This window comes from Crocodylus porosus, unplaced genomic scaffold, assembly GCF_001723895.1.
Source record: "Crocodylus porosus isolate Cpor-Errol unplaced genomic scaffold, CroPor_comp1, whole genome shotgun sequence".
NCBI lineage: Eukaryota > Metazoa > Chordata > Crocodylia > Crocodylidae > Crocodylus > Crocodylus porosus.
In genome coordinates this window covers 42,862,291-42,877,687 of record NW_017728918.1, presented here as the reverse complement: position 1 = coordinate 42,877,687, position 15,397 = coordinate 42,862,291, and the positions used below count along the sequence as shown (strand labels likewise).

The 15,397-nt window shown below is 41.8% G+C and overlaps 1 protein-coding gene across 2 annotated transcripts in view; it reads right to left on the bottom strand.

The window, feature by feature from the left end:
• Positions 1-5,736: 5,736 nt before the first annotated feature.
• The window catches only part of TMEM14A (transmembrane protein 14A), a 10,998-nt gene continuing 1,337 nt past the window's right edge, over positions 5,737-15,397 (bottom strand). Inside the window, exons 2-4 of one of the 2 annotated variants that reach the window (XM_019537504.1) lie at positions 12,753-12,854; positions 8,274-8,361; positions 5,737-6,361 (exon numbers count right to left, since the gene is read on the bottom strand). In XM_019537504.1, the coding sequence (XP_019393049.1) occupies positions 6,322-6,361; positions 8,274-8,361; positions 12,753-12,854 (230 nt within the window). In that variant the 3' untranslated portion in view covers positions 5,737-6,321. Of the gene's footprint in view, positions 6,362-7,363; positions 7,957-8,273; positions 8,362-12,752; positions 12,855-15,397 lie in introns of those variants that run through there. The other variant, XM_019537505.1, reaches the window with a different exon arrangement.

The window sequence follows — 15,397 nt, the reverse complement described above, 5'->3', positions numbered from 1 at the left end:
TCATTCATAGTTTGTTGATATTCTTTGTTGTTTTTATTGGAGTATGTCTAGTGTTTATGATAATACAATGTTGCTTAAGTTGTGCTACCAAGCAAATGCGAAATAGTCCATCAACCAGAAATGAAGTATATAATTTGTATGTTGAAACAGCAGAAAGTAAAGAGAATGAAAAACTAGAAGTTGAAAGGCTAATGGCTATAAATATCTAACTTGATGGAAAACAAACAAACAAAAAAACAAAACGAGGCAATGTGGTAATAAATTTAGTTGGGCTTCTGGCCTACTTGACTAGAAAAACAGACAGAGACCAGAAGAGCTGATACTGCTTATTTCAGTTACAGGTTCTACGAAATCCTGCATGCCTTGGTTGTCTTGATATATTACCCTGTGCACAGATAGTTTGTTTAAGTAAACTTCCTAAATGTCTGTGTAATTTACTGTTGTTTTGTTTCTCCAAGGCTGTATTTCTTTTCCTCTTTCTCTGTCTTAAGTATAAATATGCTTGTAAACTTAGAGAGTCCGAGAAATCCTTTGAAACAGACAAGTGAGTGATTCCCCTTGCTGTATGGAATTCTCCCTGTGATCACAGTATAGCCCTAAATAAAGAAAAGCTGACTCTGTCAGTTCTGATTGAACAACAATGCAAAGTTTGATTTCTTCCACACTGCTGATGGCCCCTCCCTTCCATTGGGTGTACGCCTCCTTTTTAGTTTTGAGACGTTCTTGGATGCTTTCAGTGAGCCATGGGGGCTTTTGCACACTTTTGCCCCCTTTGAGCCGTGTTGAGATAACCTCCCTTTGGGCTTGGAGGATCGTCTCCTTAAGGAACAACCAATCTTCTTGGACACCTGACTCCCCTCCTCTCTGGGACTACAGTGCTTCCTCGACTATTCTCCTTAGCTCATTGAAATCCGCCTTACTGCAGGCCTTTGCCACCTTGCACTAGATGGTGAATTCCAGCAGGTGATGATCGCTGTCACCCAGGTGGTTGAGCACTCGCAGACCCCTCACCAGGTCACCGCCTGTGGCCAGGACCAGGTACAACAAGGTGTCTCCCCTGGTGGGGCTGTGCACCTCCTGGGTTAGATGGAGGTCCTGTATCTCGGCTAGGAACTACGTGAGCCGTCAGACGTAGCTGACTGCTTTTCCCAGCAGATGTCTGGAAAGTTCAGGTCACCCATGATGACCATGTTCCTTGACCTAACTACCTCCATGAGCCGATTTAAGAATTCCTCGTCCAGCTCTTCACCCTTGGTTGGGTGTTCTGTAGTAGACCCCTCGGCCAAGTCACCGACAAAGATGTTGAATAGTGCGGGCCCGAGGACCGAGCCCTGCGGAACCCCACTGCCCACGTTCCTCCAGGTCAAAAATGACCCATCCACCACCACTCTCTGGGTGTGGTCCTCCAGCCAATTTGCAAGCCTTCTGACTGTGTAGGCGTTGACACCACAGTCACCTAATTTTTTAATGAGAATGGGGTGACAGACAGTGTCAAAGTCTTACTAGACTTTAGGAAGCCCTAAGTCTATCGTGACACCTGCGTCCAAGGATTTTGTGACCTAGTCATAGAAGGCAACCAGATTGGCCTTATAGGACCTGCCTCGACTGAACCCATGTTGGTTGTCCCTAAGCATAATCACCCCTGCTGGTCCCCTGCAGATGTGCTCCTGGATAATTTTCCCCAAGAGCTTCCGCAGGACTGAGATAAGACTAACGGGTCTATAGTTTCCTGGGTCCTTCTTCCTCCCTTTTTTGAAAATGGGGACCACATTGGCCTTTTCCAGTCCTCTGGCACCTCGCCAGAGCACAAGTGCTCGTAAAGCTGTGCCAGGGGTCCCACAATGACCTCTGCCTATTCCCTCAGCACTCTGGGGTGGAGATCATCAGGACTTGCTGATTTGAACATGTCCATTCCCACCAGAAGTTCCATGACTAGGTTCCCTCTGACCCTGGGCCTGGCTGTGCCTCCCCTGGGTCCATTCAGGATCCCGGTGGGGCGGGGGGGGATGGCCCGGTCCCTGCTCAGAAAAATGGAGGCAAAGAATTTGTTAAAGAGGTTAGCTTTGTCTTCTGGTGTGACCACCAGATTTCCATGCGTGTCCTGCAGAGGCCCCACGTTACCTCCTATGTATTTAAAAAAAGACTTCTTGGTCTCTTTGAACTGGGTCACTAGTTCCATCTCCGCTTTAGCCTTCCTAATAGCCCCCCTACAATCTCAAGCAACGGAGGTATAATCTTCACTGGTGATAGTCCCTCCCTTCCATTGGATGTATGCCTCCTTTTTAGCTTTGAGACATTCCTGAATGCTTTTGGTGAGCCATGGGGGCTTTTGAGCACTCTTGCCTCCTTTGATCCACGTTGAGACTGTCACCCTTTGGGCTTGGAAGATTGTCTCCTTAAGGACCCCTCTTCTCAGACTTCAAACTCTCCTCCCCTCCAGGACCTCAGTGCCCTGACTAGTCTCCTTACCTCATTGAAATCTGCCTTCCTGAAGTCCAGGGCTGCTGCCTTGCTGCAGGCCTTTGACACTCTGCGCTGGATGGTGAATTCCAGCAGGCGATGATCATTATCACCCAGGTGGTCGAGCACCTGCAGTCCTCTCACCAGGTCATCACCCATGGCCAGCACTAGGTCCAACAAGGCGGCTCTCCTGGTGGGACTGTGCACTTCCTCGGTTAGATGGAGGTCCTGTAACTTGGCTAGGAACCTACGTGAGTGTCAGACCTGGCTGACTGCTCTTCCCAGAAGATGTCCGGATAGTTTAGGTCACCCATAACACAACACATTTAGAAATTAGAGGCTTTACAAATATGACAGGGGCCTATGCCTATTTTCAGTTTTAAGATCAAAGCAAGAACAAATATAACTTTATTGGAATGAGCATTAATTTGCTATATCATATATTGTGTACAAAAATATATTTACACACTATATTATATAGCAATCAAACTAGGCAAAACTAATCATATATTGTTTCATTAGCCCTGTAGTCAATAAAATGTACATACATTTCTTTTTTTCAGATTCATAATACAAAATCTAGCCTTCTTGAGCATTTTGACAGTGCATCCAGTGCTCCACTGAAAGTTGTTTCCATACCTGAGTCAAAGCTCATCTGAATTAACATTTCCATACCTGTGTTAATACTTTTAGGTAGAATTAAACTCAGTCTGCAGAGCTGTGAAATAGGAACTAGATGATGAGGAACATTTGCAGACAACAGAATTGCAGGAAAAAAGGTAGCTTGGTTAGTGGGACAGCAAGACTTTAAAAAGGAGATAGTCATTAACACCTGTGAAATGCAAGGGGATGAAAGACTTGAAAAAAACCCAAAACAAAACAACAACGCTTTACCAGAAGAGGCAGCCCATTAGCTTGACCTGGCTCTGCAGCATCTGTATAGATTGGGCTCTTCAGCAGGGCTTTTGGCCCTTTTATCCAATAACTGATTGAATCATCTATTCAATAAAAACACCAAGTTGTTCTGCTGAAGCTCCTGATCTATACAGCCATTGGGCCAACTGCTTCCAACTAATACAATGCATCTTCTGGGCATATGCTACACACACTGCATGGGCACACCGAGCTTAAAACAAAGCATTGTTTGTTTCTTTTCCATGTCTGTATGTAGCTGAAGTATTTAGAAGAAATCGGGTATATAATGAGCAATGAAGTCAAGTAACTCCCTCACTCCTGCCAGGCAGTTGGTTTTAAACTTTGGGTGGACCAAGAATGAAAAAGGGATGCAAATGTACCACTGTACCACCTCCACCCCAACCCCCATCCCCAAGGATCTGCCCCTGAATAGTACGTTTCAGCTGTACCCTCTGAGAACCTTAGGAGGGAGGGCAGATACTATTTCCCTATTTTAAAGTTACATAAACTGAAGCATAAAAGAACTGCTGTGACACTCTGGAAAACTCCTTTATTTTCAGAAATAGAACCCAAGTGTTCTGCCTCTGCCCATTTTGTTATATACTGTCTCATGATGCTTCCTTTAACAGTTCAGCTATCACTCAAGCCTCTCAAGGCTTTTTTCATACAGCTTGTAAAATCCCCATTTCTGCACAGCTGCCTATATCTTCTTGCACAGGTGTTCACTTGAGAGCTCAGGACTCTGGCATAAGTTTACAAGCTAACATAGGAGACCAAATATTACCCTTTTTAATACATGAAGCATAAAAGAACAAAATTGAAAATGAGATTTTAACACAAATTTAATAAATACATGGCAAGACTAAGTGCCAAAGGGAACTGAAAGCTATTTATAAGCTTTTTTAAATCATGATATTTGACTTCCCTATCTATTGTAAACTAACAGAAACAGAAGATGGGTAGAAGGAGGAATAGCCAACCACAGCATGTGTTGTATCTGACTCCTTAGCTTCCTATTAAATACTTTTTGTAGCTGGAGGTAGTATTTCTTATTGAACAAACTTGCGTAGTCGTGAGAGACCAGCCTTAGGGTTTAAAACATCCTTCATCAATCCCTGAGCCCTGATAAAGGGGCCTTAAAGACTGGAAGCTTGATTCATGTCTCCCAACTTCATGAATTAGTCTAATAAAAGGATGGCTTTGACAGGGCAAAGTAGCTTTCATGGACTAGTTCTTTAACTGGTAGGTCTTGTTTAAAGGGGGTACCACCACTTCTGTTTTAAAAGAAAGTGCCAGCTGCCCTTGCATTTTGTTATGGACTTGATTCTGTTAGGCATATTCTGAGAACTGGAGAACTGAAATATTTGAAGTCTGCAGGAACGTAAAACGTTGCGAGTGTCACCCCCAGAATTCTTCAATCTCTACAGGGCTGAGTAGTTAGATGTCTAGGTCACACATGTCCAAATTCATAAACTTGACATTTCTCTGACTGGCTAACATGCAGGGCTCAATTGAGAAGAAGTGCTCTGAGAGTACTTAACAAGCGAAGCTCAAAATCAGAGAGAAAGAGGTGTACCAAACCATCTCTACTCTCACATGCTTTTAACCAGCAGTCTAACAGTTTGTCATTTGGCAAGGATATGAGACTTCCTCCTATACAGATTCTGAGCCCCAGTTGTCTGTCTCCCTCCTACCAGGTAAGTCCCTAACCACTGGACTACAGAACAATGCTCACTTGCTCATGTTAATGAATATTTACTTCTTTCATGCAAATGAACAGCTGGAACAAGAAATGAGAAAACCCTCACTACAAAACAGCCTATTATCTGGTGGTGAGGGGACTCTTTTGGAAGGTACAGGTTCAAATCTTATGCAGAAGTAGGAATTGAGCCTGGATCTACTGTGTCCTGGGTATACACTCTATTCAGTAATATACTGGATAAAAACCAAGTGCCTTTTCCCTAAGCCTGAAAGCTTGCTTAAAAATTGTTCTCCAACTGTTTAAGTTGGTCTAATAAAAGATACCAGATTTACCCAAAGACCCTTGTCTGCCTTTTCCCTAAGTCTGGTCCTGAAAGAAAACAGTAAATGGTAAATAGTGTCTTTGTCCAGCTCAAGTCAGCTTTGAGAGTCTGCACAACAAAAGTGCAAACAAGATGTGTTAATTGGGTCTAAAATGTTAAGCAAGATGTAGAGCAGTTCCAAACTCCCATTCATTTCAGTGGAAACTGAGGGCACCTTATAGTCATGGGTCCTTAAAGGAAAGATATATGCAGATAACAGACAAATCTCTTCCACTCCACATTCAGCATTAAAAAGAATATTTTTGGAGTCTTATAGATAAACAAAATTAAGAAAAACTACTTTAAAAGGTTCCACCTTTTATTAGAATGAATATCCATGACAATTTGTACATGGAAACCAGAGATTTACAGATTGTGAAACAGTGTTTTATAGTGCCAAGGCATTTACCCTTACTCAGTATTTTTGATACAATATATACAATCAATACTGACAATATTTTAGAGCTTCTTTTGATTACATAGTGTCAGAAGCAAGAGACTTATAGTTTATATGGCTTTTTAGCTTTCCTGACACACGAGCATGTTTTGATTTTCCAAGGTATACAGCATTTCTAGCTCTCAGTGACCTCCATTGGAGTGTCACCTGCTCAGAACATTTGAAAAATTAAGCTAATGAGTTACCTGCAAGTTAGCAAGCTGCTTAAATGAAAACAAACAGTCTTGTTGAATAAAATAAACCAAACTTTAAAAATACCAGAGAAATCTGAGATCAGAGGTGATCACAGGAACACATCACAGGTGCATATCATTTAACAGAAAAATGCCAGAAATGGCTTTGTTGAAACTTATCTTTCAAGTATAAAGAGCTTGTCTATCTGTCCAGAGATAAAATACTTTTACTTCAATTCTTGGTTCTGGTTTCTTACAGCAGCATAAAAACAAGTCGCAAAATCATCAAAAGGCTGCAACAGAACAGAGAACAGAATTTAAAAATGCACAATAAAGTTTGTGTACCGACAATCATACAGCAAAGAGCTTATACATGAATGTGCTATTGGTTAAGAGATGAGAGAATCTGCAACCTTGAAGAGAGGACCTTTTAAAGCATTTCTCCATGTAGAACATGACTCTAGTATTACACCAGCTCTATGTCAAGTTAATGAAATTACATCAACATAAAAAGAGCAACAGTGTAGAGAATGAGGCTTTAGAGATTATAGAATGCCAAGAAACATATACCCTTTGGGCCCAATTTTCACTTACGTTTATGTGTAGCCAGAGTAGGTGAATGGAATTACATTATAGTGAATGGAATTACAGTGATAGAAACCCTAAGAGAGTGATAAGACATCCTTTAAATTGTGATGCATTAGAGTTTCTTTGAAAATAAAAATACTAAATTGCTTTTTCTATGTGATCCAGCTATTTCAAAGTCACCATAATTATTTCACATTATTGATAACTTATAGGCAAACTGCCCATGCCAAAGCATTAAGCTCAAGCTCTGATAGTCATCACAGTTTCATTTTCAAAAATTACAAGAGGCCTGGACTGACAAAACTGCTACAAGGAAGCTTGGAAAACTAAAATGCTTTCCTTTTAACCTTTGATGAGTTTAAGACTGAACCCAGAAGTTTGTCTACACTAGGTGTTCTTGAGAAGGCCCTTGGGGGTACGTGCAGGTCAGCGCAGGTAATGCCCACCCAGCTGGACGCAGGGGAAGCTCGCATGTGGCAGCTGCCAACGTGTCACATCTCACTGTGCCCTCCCCCCTCCCCAAGTGTCTGGGGGTACACTGATCCAAAAAGGTTGAAAACCCCTGGTCTACACTTTGCAATGGAAACTGCTCACAACAGCGAGCTGAAGTCGTGCTAAACATGGCTTACTTTTTTATACATGAAGTTGTACTGGATCTGTTGCTCTTCCTGCCAATACTTGTTGCCAGAATCATTTAGTTAAATTCTATGGCCTGTAGTATGTTGTTGGAAGGGAAGCATTAGACAGGATGATCATAATGCTCCCTTCTGCTGAAAATACTGCTCTGAGAACATAACTGACAATATGGTTTATGATACAATGCTAACAAGTTGTCATCAATTAGTTGTGCATGGACAATACAGGTTCAGGAAGAGAGACATTTCATTTACCTCATACAGCAACAGTAAAAACGTCAGTTAAGTTTCTGATAACACAATTTTTAGATATCAGATGTACAAAAGAGAAGAAAATTTTATTTTTAGGTGCAGTTTTCAGCTTATCCCATTCTGAATATTAACTGGGACTTGGAAATTGAAAAGAGTTTTGAAATATGGAGTCACTGGAAGAGCAAGCTTGGAATTTTACTACAGAACTAAAATATAGAAATTGCCTATAATATGCAAGATGAGCAGTAGCAAAAGAATGAAACAAGTGCTTTATGTAGTCATTTGCAGTAATGTTGGCCAACACTTTCAAATTCAGATGTCCAATCTCAAGCACAAAAATCAAACCTACTAAATATAAGCAGACCAATTTTCAAAGGTAAGTCTTCAGTGGGAGTCACAGATACTTAGTAATTCTGAAAAACAGAGTACTTTCATTTAGGTGCCTATCTCTAAAAAGAACTCACACTTCCAATGGCTAATCAGTATATCGAGTGATATATCGCTGGTAATAATATCCTCTTTGTGCAGAATACCAGTGTTAGATGTATGGATTTTTTAAAGGAACACCTATTTACCAGAACTGTATCAAGACCTTCAAGCTCATTGCATTCAGACCTCCAACCAGTCATCTTCAGCTTCAGTTAACTCTGACTTGGATAGACATCAACTGGCAAGCAGCCATTTGAAACCGGTTGGCACCACTACAATAGAAACTTGAATATGTATTTACCTTATACCAGCTATTAGGCCAGCTGGCATAAGTTTCTTGGACCTCTTGAACCTTACTCCCATTACAATGGTCAGAAGAAAAGCAGAAACTGTAAAAGACAAATCAGTACAGAATTTACTTTTCTAGCAAAGGAATTTTGAAGACAATGGTTAGTAAGCAATGTATTATTTGTTAGCAATATTCTGCAATATTCTGCTATGAAACTCTGATAGCATAAGCTATTAGATTAGAAAGAGATGCAATTAGCCATAAAAAAATACATGCTTTTTTCAGTAGCTTGATTTTCTCAGCTTGAAATAAAATATCCAGACACAAAAGAATGCAAAAATCTTACTTTGCAGATACGAATAATGCCATCCAAAAGTGTAATTCTATACTTCCACATTTATGTGTAGAGACATGGAGCAGTATGAGCCATGATAAAAAGCCATAGCTCACTGTACAAGCTGACTGTGTCTTATAAAGACCATCATCATACACCAGTAGTGCTCAACCTCTCCAATTCTGCATTCTTGATGAAAGGTGTGGGACCAGTGTGCAGGTATGATCTGGCACACCACTATGACCTACATACTAGATCCAGCCACAGCATGACCCCATGCGCCAGCCTGATCTGGTGCACAGGACCATGTCATCCAGACCATGGGGCCCCCCAACAGGGCCATAAATTGAGCAGTGGGGGAGAGGTGGCAGCATTAACTGCTGTGGCTCTGGGGGCAATTAATGCTACTACTGTTCCCCCACCACCAAGTTTCTGTTCCCATAAGGGGCTCCACAGGCTGGATGACACGTCTCTGCAGGTCAGAGACTGAGCAGTACTATCATAAAACATGAGAACTCCTTTCCCAATGCCCAAGTTTAATAACCTGCTTATGGAGAAACAGCCTCTGATTTCATGTTAAAAAAATGGTACTTGCCTTCTAAGTAAAGCATTAGCCTTAGAAATGAAAAAACAGCACTGAGAATTGACACTGCCATTATTTTTCTTAAAGAACATAGCTATCAATGTCCCCCTATATCTCAGCCACAGGTTCTTTTTTTCTTTTTTGGCAGGGGACTTCATGCCATTCTTTACTGGTGGCACTGATGGCATTAGCTCAATCCTAGATGGCTCTTCTAAGGATAGACCAATGGGGCATTGGCTGAAAAAGGTAGGGACAGCTTAACAGAGAGACAGGAAACCAGTGCAATGTTCAAAGTACAGGACTACTAAGCTCCAACTTCAGCTCCAACAGTGACACAATTAAGGCCACCAAGTCATATAATCTTACCATCTCTTTTTTCCTTTATAAAAATCTTTACTTGCCTGATACAGGGCATTTTGATAAGATGGCCTAATGACACTAAGAGTGCTCTGCGGGTGGAAGCTTTCCCAAGAACAAAAACAAAACTCTATGGTGCTGGGAAGCCAGTAAAGACCTCTTTTTAGATATGGCTGGAGTTCCACATGGGTAGCTGAGTTCTACAGCTCCTACAGCAGGAGACTGGTGCTGACCCGAGGTCCCACTCCTTTTGTTATGCAGGATTAAAGAGCCATCCTGCTAACCCTTTCCAAAATCCACAAGCTAGCTGTCTCCACAGTGGAGCTGGTTGCATTCAATGGGAGGAAAGCATAAAGTTATTCCATGGGCTCACCCCAAAATGCTAAGGCAAGTTCTGGCAACTGAAAACATCTTTATGAAATTCCTCAGTTTAAAAATTACTTCTGTTTCTTTGCTCATAAGTATTCTGATTTTATGATCTGTACACTGATCTTTTCAGGAATGATTCTGAAGAACAGAAAAACTACTCCACAACATGAGCCTCCTTTACAGCCTTTAATACATCCATTACCACTCCAGGCTAAAAAGCATGCCCATTCCGTAATACTCTCTCTTCTAATTTTTCAAAACTGCTCATTTTAGGTGTTCTTTTCCAAGACACTCATATTTTCAGAGGTGCTAGGAACCCACAGCTCCAAATGAAATCAATGGGAGCGGGGTAATATTGATTTCTCTAGAAAAATACTGTTCTCAGCTGCCTCAAATTGAGCACTCAGTTACAAACTATTTTTTAATATTCCATCACTGAAATAGGAATTAAATTGTCCAGAGAAATGTAATGCTAATTGCAAGAAATATAAAAATGAAATATTGTTTAATAAAACATTAATGATGGAAATGTGCTTTAAGTGTTTGTATGGTATTTGCTTTTTACAGTACTGGAAAGTTATAGGGCTGCTATTTCCTAGGCTCCTAGGAAAGCTTTATCGTTTAGTGTATGATACCCTTGTTACTCTTGGATTTTGAGATGGATAAATACCATATTTTCTTCCACACAACATGCCCCCAGAATTAGATACTGTGTGTGCCTTGTTTTTGAAAGGCAGAATGAAGAAAAAAAAAACTTTCCTTGAAAATAGTGGTAAGTAGCAGTAAGTAATGGAGAAGTGGTAGCTAGGGAGCTCAGCATGCTCATCTGTGTTGCTCCCTGTAGCCCACGCAGCATTACTTTCACTCCCTACCCCACCCCAAGAAAAGGCTTAAGCTACTGAAATTGCTATTACCATACTTCATTACTCAAAATATGCATCCCAATTTCCAGCTGCCAATTGATTAAAAAAGGTGTGCTGTATGCAAGAAAATACAGTAGTCACTACTATCTTTTAGGCTTCCATCCTGTAAAAACATCCAAGTTGTCCCACTTTACACATGCAAGTTATCTTACTGAGCTCAGAGTTCAATGGGGCTATTACCAAGAGCAAACATGTCTACAGTTCTGTGAGATAAGGCAAAAATACTCAAAACTGAAATTAAAAACAAACTTTCACCATGAGAACATTTTCTCTATGTCGGATTCAGTGAACAGTGACATTCCTGCTACTTCATGAATCTAAATTTTTAGTAAATAATAATAAATATCTTTCCATGTTGAAAGAAAACTCCCAAAACAAGTTTTTCTGCAAATTATTATATGCACAAATCTCACCATTAGCTTTTTACACACTATTTTAGCATGCTTAGCATAAACAGCCTCAGGCAGACTAGTGCAAAATTTGAGTTAGTCCTACCAAAACTAGAAAAACATGAAACATGCTTTATTATCGGTTTTTACTTACACTTCTTCTCTTCTACAAACTCCAGATCTGAACTAATAAAATCATTAATCCGTGTAAATGAAGAAACAGGTTTAAAAGCATCTAATTTTCTTTGATTTATCTTTTTCATTAAATACTTAAGGTGACATTTTTGCTTTAAGATAATATTATTTTTCAATACGATAATTTGTGTTTGTTTTACAGGGAGAAAGCTACTTTTTTTACCCACAGATAGGCTTACTACTGCTTTTACTGCAAGGTGATTAGGCACAGCTAACATCACAACCCTGTTTATACTTCACCCCGACAAAAACTCTGGTGGTATGTATCCATCAGGGCTTTTAAACCTGGTAGCTAGCACCTAGCGCTTATCCCATGATAAGTACCACGATGGTTTTTGGCAGTGAAGACAAGGCCCATGGCAAACAATTTGTTTCAATGGGAGCTGTGGGCCACCCTTACCAAGATTAGACCCATAAACAACTGTAATAACTAAGGCTACTTACAGACATAACCCCTCCCCACAAAACAGTGCTTTACTTTAAAATTGGCATGCCCCTGCAAATGTCTAGAATGTGCTGGCTCTTCCAGTAAAGTGCAGGGTTTCTTTTCCCCAATATCTGTCAGCAGCCCACATTTATTTCTAATCTGCAGGCAAGTTTTAAAGATTTCCTTTTAGTAATCTTTCCCTGGCTCTTTATTGTAGTTTATAGTTCATACTGTTGTATAAACCTATAGACAAGTGGGGCACAGGCGGGTGCTAGCTGGCAGCTGCCAGTTTTCTTTGAACAACCTGCCCCATTTGCAGAGTAATCCACATTCAGTCTTCAGTGTTGGTAGACACTTCCCTTCACTTTAGTATAACTCAGCAAGCAGCCTGCATCCCACCTCTCCCCACCACCTTGGGCTCTGCTTTGGCCATACCACCCACAGGGGAGGGGACAGGAGAAGGGAGGGCAGCAGCTGCCACCTCCTGTGGGTGGCAGCCAGGACTTGGGTGCTGCTGGGGGTGGGGGACAGGGGGCAGCAGGACCTGGTTCTGGGGCACCTGGAGGTAGCAGGGCACTGCAGGTCAGGAGTAAGAGGCACCTGTGGGGTGGGGGGCTGCGGGTTGGGAGTGAGGGGCCATGCTAAGAAAGTGGGGTCATGCTGAAGAAAAGTTTCGGAAGCACTGGTCTAACTGAAGACTCAACTTAAACTGTCAAGCAAACCAAGGCATGCGTATGATGAACAAAACTGTGATCTGTAAGGTCCCTTGTAACCCCTAACAACTATGAAACCATGAATGGATGAATTTATACACATGAAGGATAAATGTTCAAAAAACATTGTCTTTTAAAACAATTAAAATGTCTTTTAATTTGTTTCCTATACCTTTTCCTCTAGTTAAATAACATACTTACATAATGATATCTTCACATCTCTGGGGTCATGTGTTACACAATAAGCTCCATAACCAGCCACCGATCCAAAGATGAGACCAGCTACCAGGGAGGTTTTACTACCTGCAGCAACAAAGCATTTAAAACATTACTTTCTTTTTTCATAAATTCCATTAATGTCTTTTCCCTATCCCTTCTTTCTTACAAGTCCTTCCTGTGAAAAAGCTATGTATTTCAAGGGTTGGCAACATTTTTGGGCAGAGTGCCAAAAACACCCACAACCTTGACTTGTAAGAGGCCGATGGTGGGGGAGCCACAAAAGGGGCGTGCCAGAGGAGGATGGTGGGGGAGCCACAAGGGGCCCGATCCTTGTTCCTGATCCTTGTTGCAGCAACACAGCCCCAGTTCCTTCCTTGTTGTCCACCACAAGGCACAAATGCCAAACAAAATGCCTTCTTGTGCCACACTCCGGCACGAGTGCCAGAGGTTGCCTACCCCGATGTATTTGCTAATGTCATGACACAGTATATCTTTTGGGAGCAATCTATAAATTCGTTATGCTAGTCTCTTCTTTCCAGTGTGACTTACCAAACATTTTCCTGTATGTGTGAGTAGCCAGGCAATCTGTTTCTTATTGGTTAGATAGCAAACTGTGTCTTAACTGAAAATACTGGACAGAGAGATTAATTTTGCCTTCATGTAGCTTTCTCATCCAGGGTGGAAACAGCCAAGAGATTTTTGTAACCTTGCTCCCAGACTGGCATAGTTTAATTGACTGCTTGATTTTGAGGAAGTCTCAGAACACTAGAGAAGTTCCAGAAGATTGGGAAAAAAACTATTTCAGCAGTTCATCCTGACATCAATCCTTGGCAACAATAAAACAGCTGATAGCAGAGTCAGTGAATAATGAGTAATATAATCACTGCCAACCAAGGAAGTCTAATGGAAAACAGATCTTGTCAAACTAATTTAACATCACCTTTTGAGACTAATTGGTAAAGGCAATACTGTCAGTGCAATATATCCAGATTTCTAGATGGCATTTGACTTGCTATCACACAGTATCTTGCTTAAGCCATATAGTAAAAAAAAAAAAAAAAGGCACATTAAATGGAGTGAAAAATTAACTAACCGGCCACTCTCTAAATGCAATTTTAAATGTAGATTTGTCATTGAGCAGCTGCAATTCTTGCAGTCCTGTAGGAGTCAGTTAGCTCTATGTTATTTAATATTTGTATCCATGATCTGTGAGAAAACATAAAATCATTACTAATTTTAAGTCACACAAAAGCTTGGGAGGGTAGTAATTAATGAAGATAACAAGTAACTGGTATTTAACAAACTGGATTTTTTGGTCAGAGGGAAGCAAGCAAATAATCATGTTGGGATTTTTTGTTTGTTTTGTTTTAATACAGCCAAATATCAGGTATCTAGAAACAAAGAATGTAGGTCAGAGTAACAAAGTTTCTGGAGATCAAGGTTGTTGAAAAAGGACTCAAAGGTCATGGTGGATAATCAGCTGAACTTAATGGTTAATCACAGCTCCTGTGCCGCTGTTCCCAAAGGACTGATGCAATCCTTGAATGTATAAGTAGGAAAAAATCAAATAGGAGTGTGAACCTATTTGAAGTAAGTTTATATTTTATTTGGGAAGATATCATACTAATGTGATCTCTAACATGTCCATGCTTTAGGAAGGATTTGGATAATTTGGAGAGGGTCCAGAGAAGGGTCCCAATAATAACTGGAGAGTGCCTGACAGTAGATGATTTCAAGAACCCAATTGTCTGCTGAATAATACTTGTGGTGAATTCAGCATTTTCTGAAGTCTTCAAAGAAGAACTGTATGCCTTTCTGGAAGATGTGTTTTAGTCAAATAGAGGTAACTAGATCATATGCAGGAGCAACTGGGTGAAACCTGATGACCAGGTATGTCACAAATTAGCCCTGCGCCCTCCTTCAGTGCCACACTGATCCCTTTCCCCTGCCTGATCAGCTGCTCTGCTTCCTGCCCTGTGCTCCTTGCCCAACCCACTGTGCTGCATTTGGATCCTGCCCTACTTGCTACTGTGCTGCCTGTCCCTCCTCCAATCTGCTTGTGGTACACACAGGGGCCACCCACACCACAGACTGGCCACCTCTAACCTAAGTTATGCAGCAGGTCCACCTGCAGAACTAACAAGGATATAAAGCTCCCCTTACATAGGCAGATTAGCACATGGGCCGGTGAGGCCTGGGCTGGGACCCCCAGGTGTCTGCGTTCCCGTGGGAAACGGCGAGTCTCCCCTTGCAGGCAGGCAGCAGGAGAGGTATGGGAGGTACGTGCCCCACCAGATTTGTGCACAGGGCAGATGTGGACTGCCTGCTATGTGCTTGGGGCCCTTGGCCCTGCTGACTTTGCCCTGGGGATCCTGCACCAGCCACAGGTCCCATGCCCACCTGGCAGCAGTGAGGGTGGCAAGTTATGCCTCTCACTGCAGGGTAGGCAGAGGATGCATGGCTGGTGCAGGGTCCCCAGGGCAAAGGCAGCAGCCCATACAACCCTTGCCCTGCTCAGCTCCACTCTGCTCCAGCCATGGTGAGGGGTAGGGAGCAGGGAGGAAAAGTAGGCAGGTGCCATCCCACCCCAGCCTCCCCCCTTGGGAGTTACCTGTCAGCTCCATGTT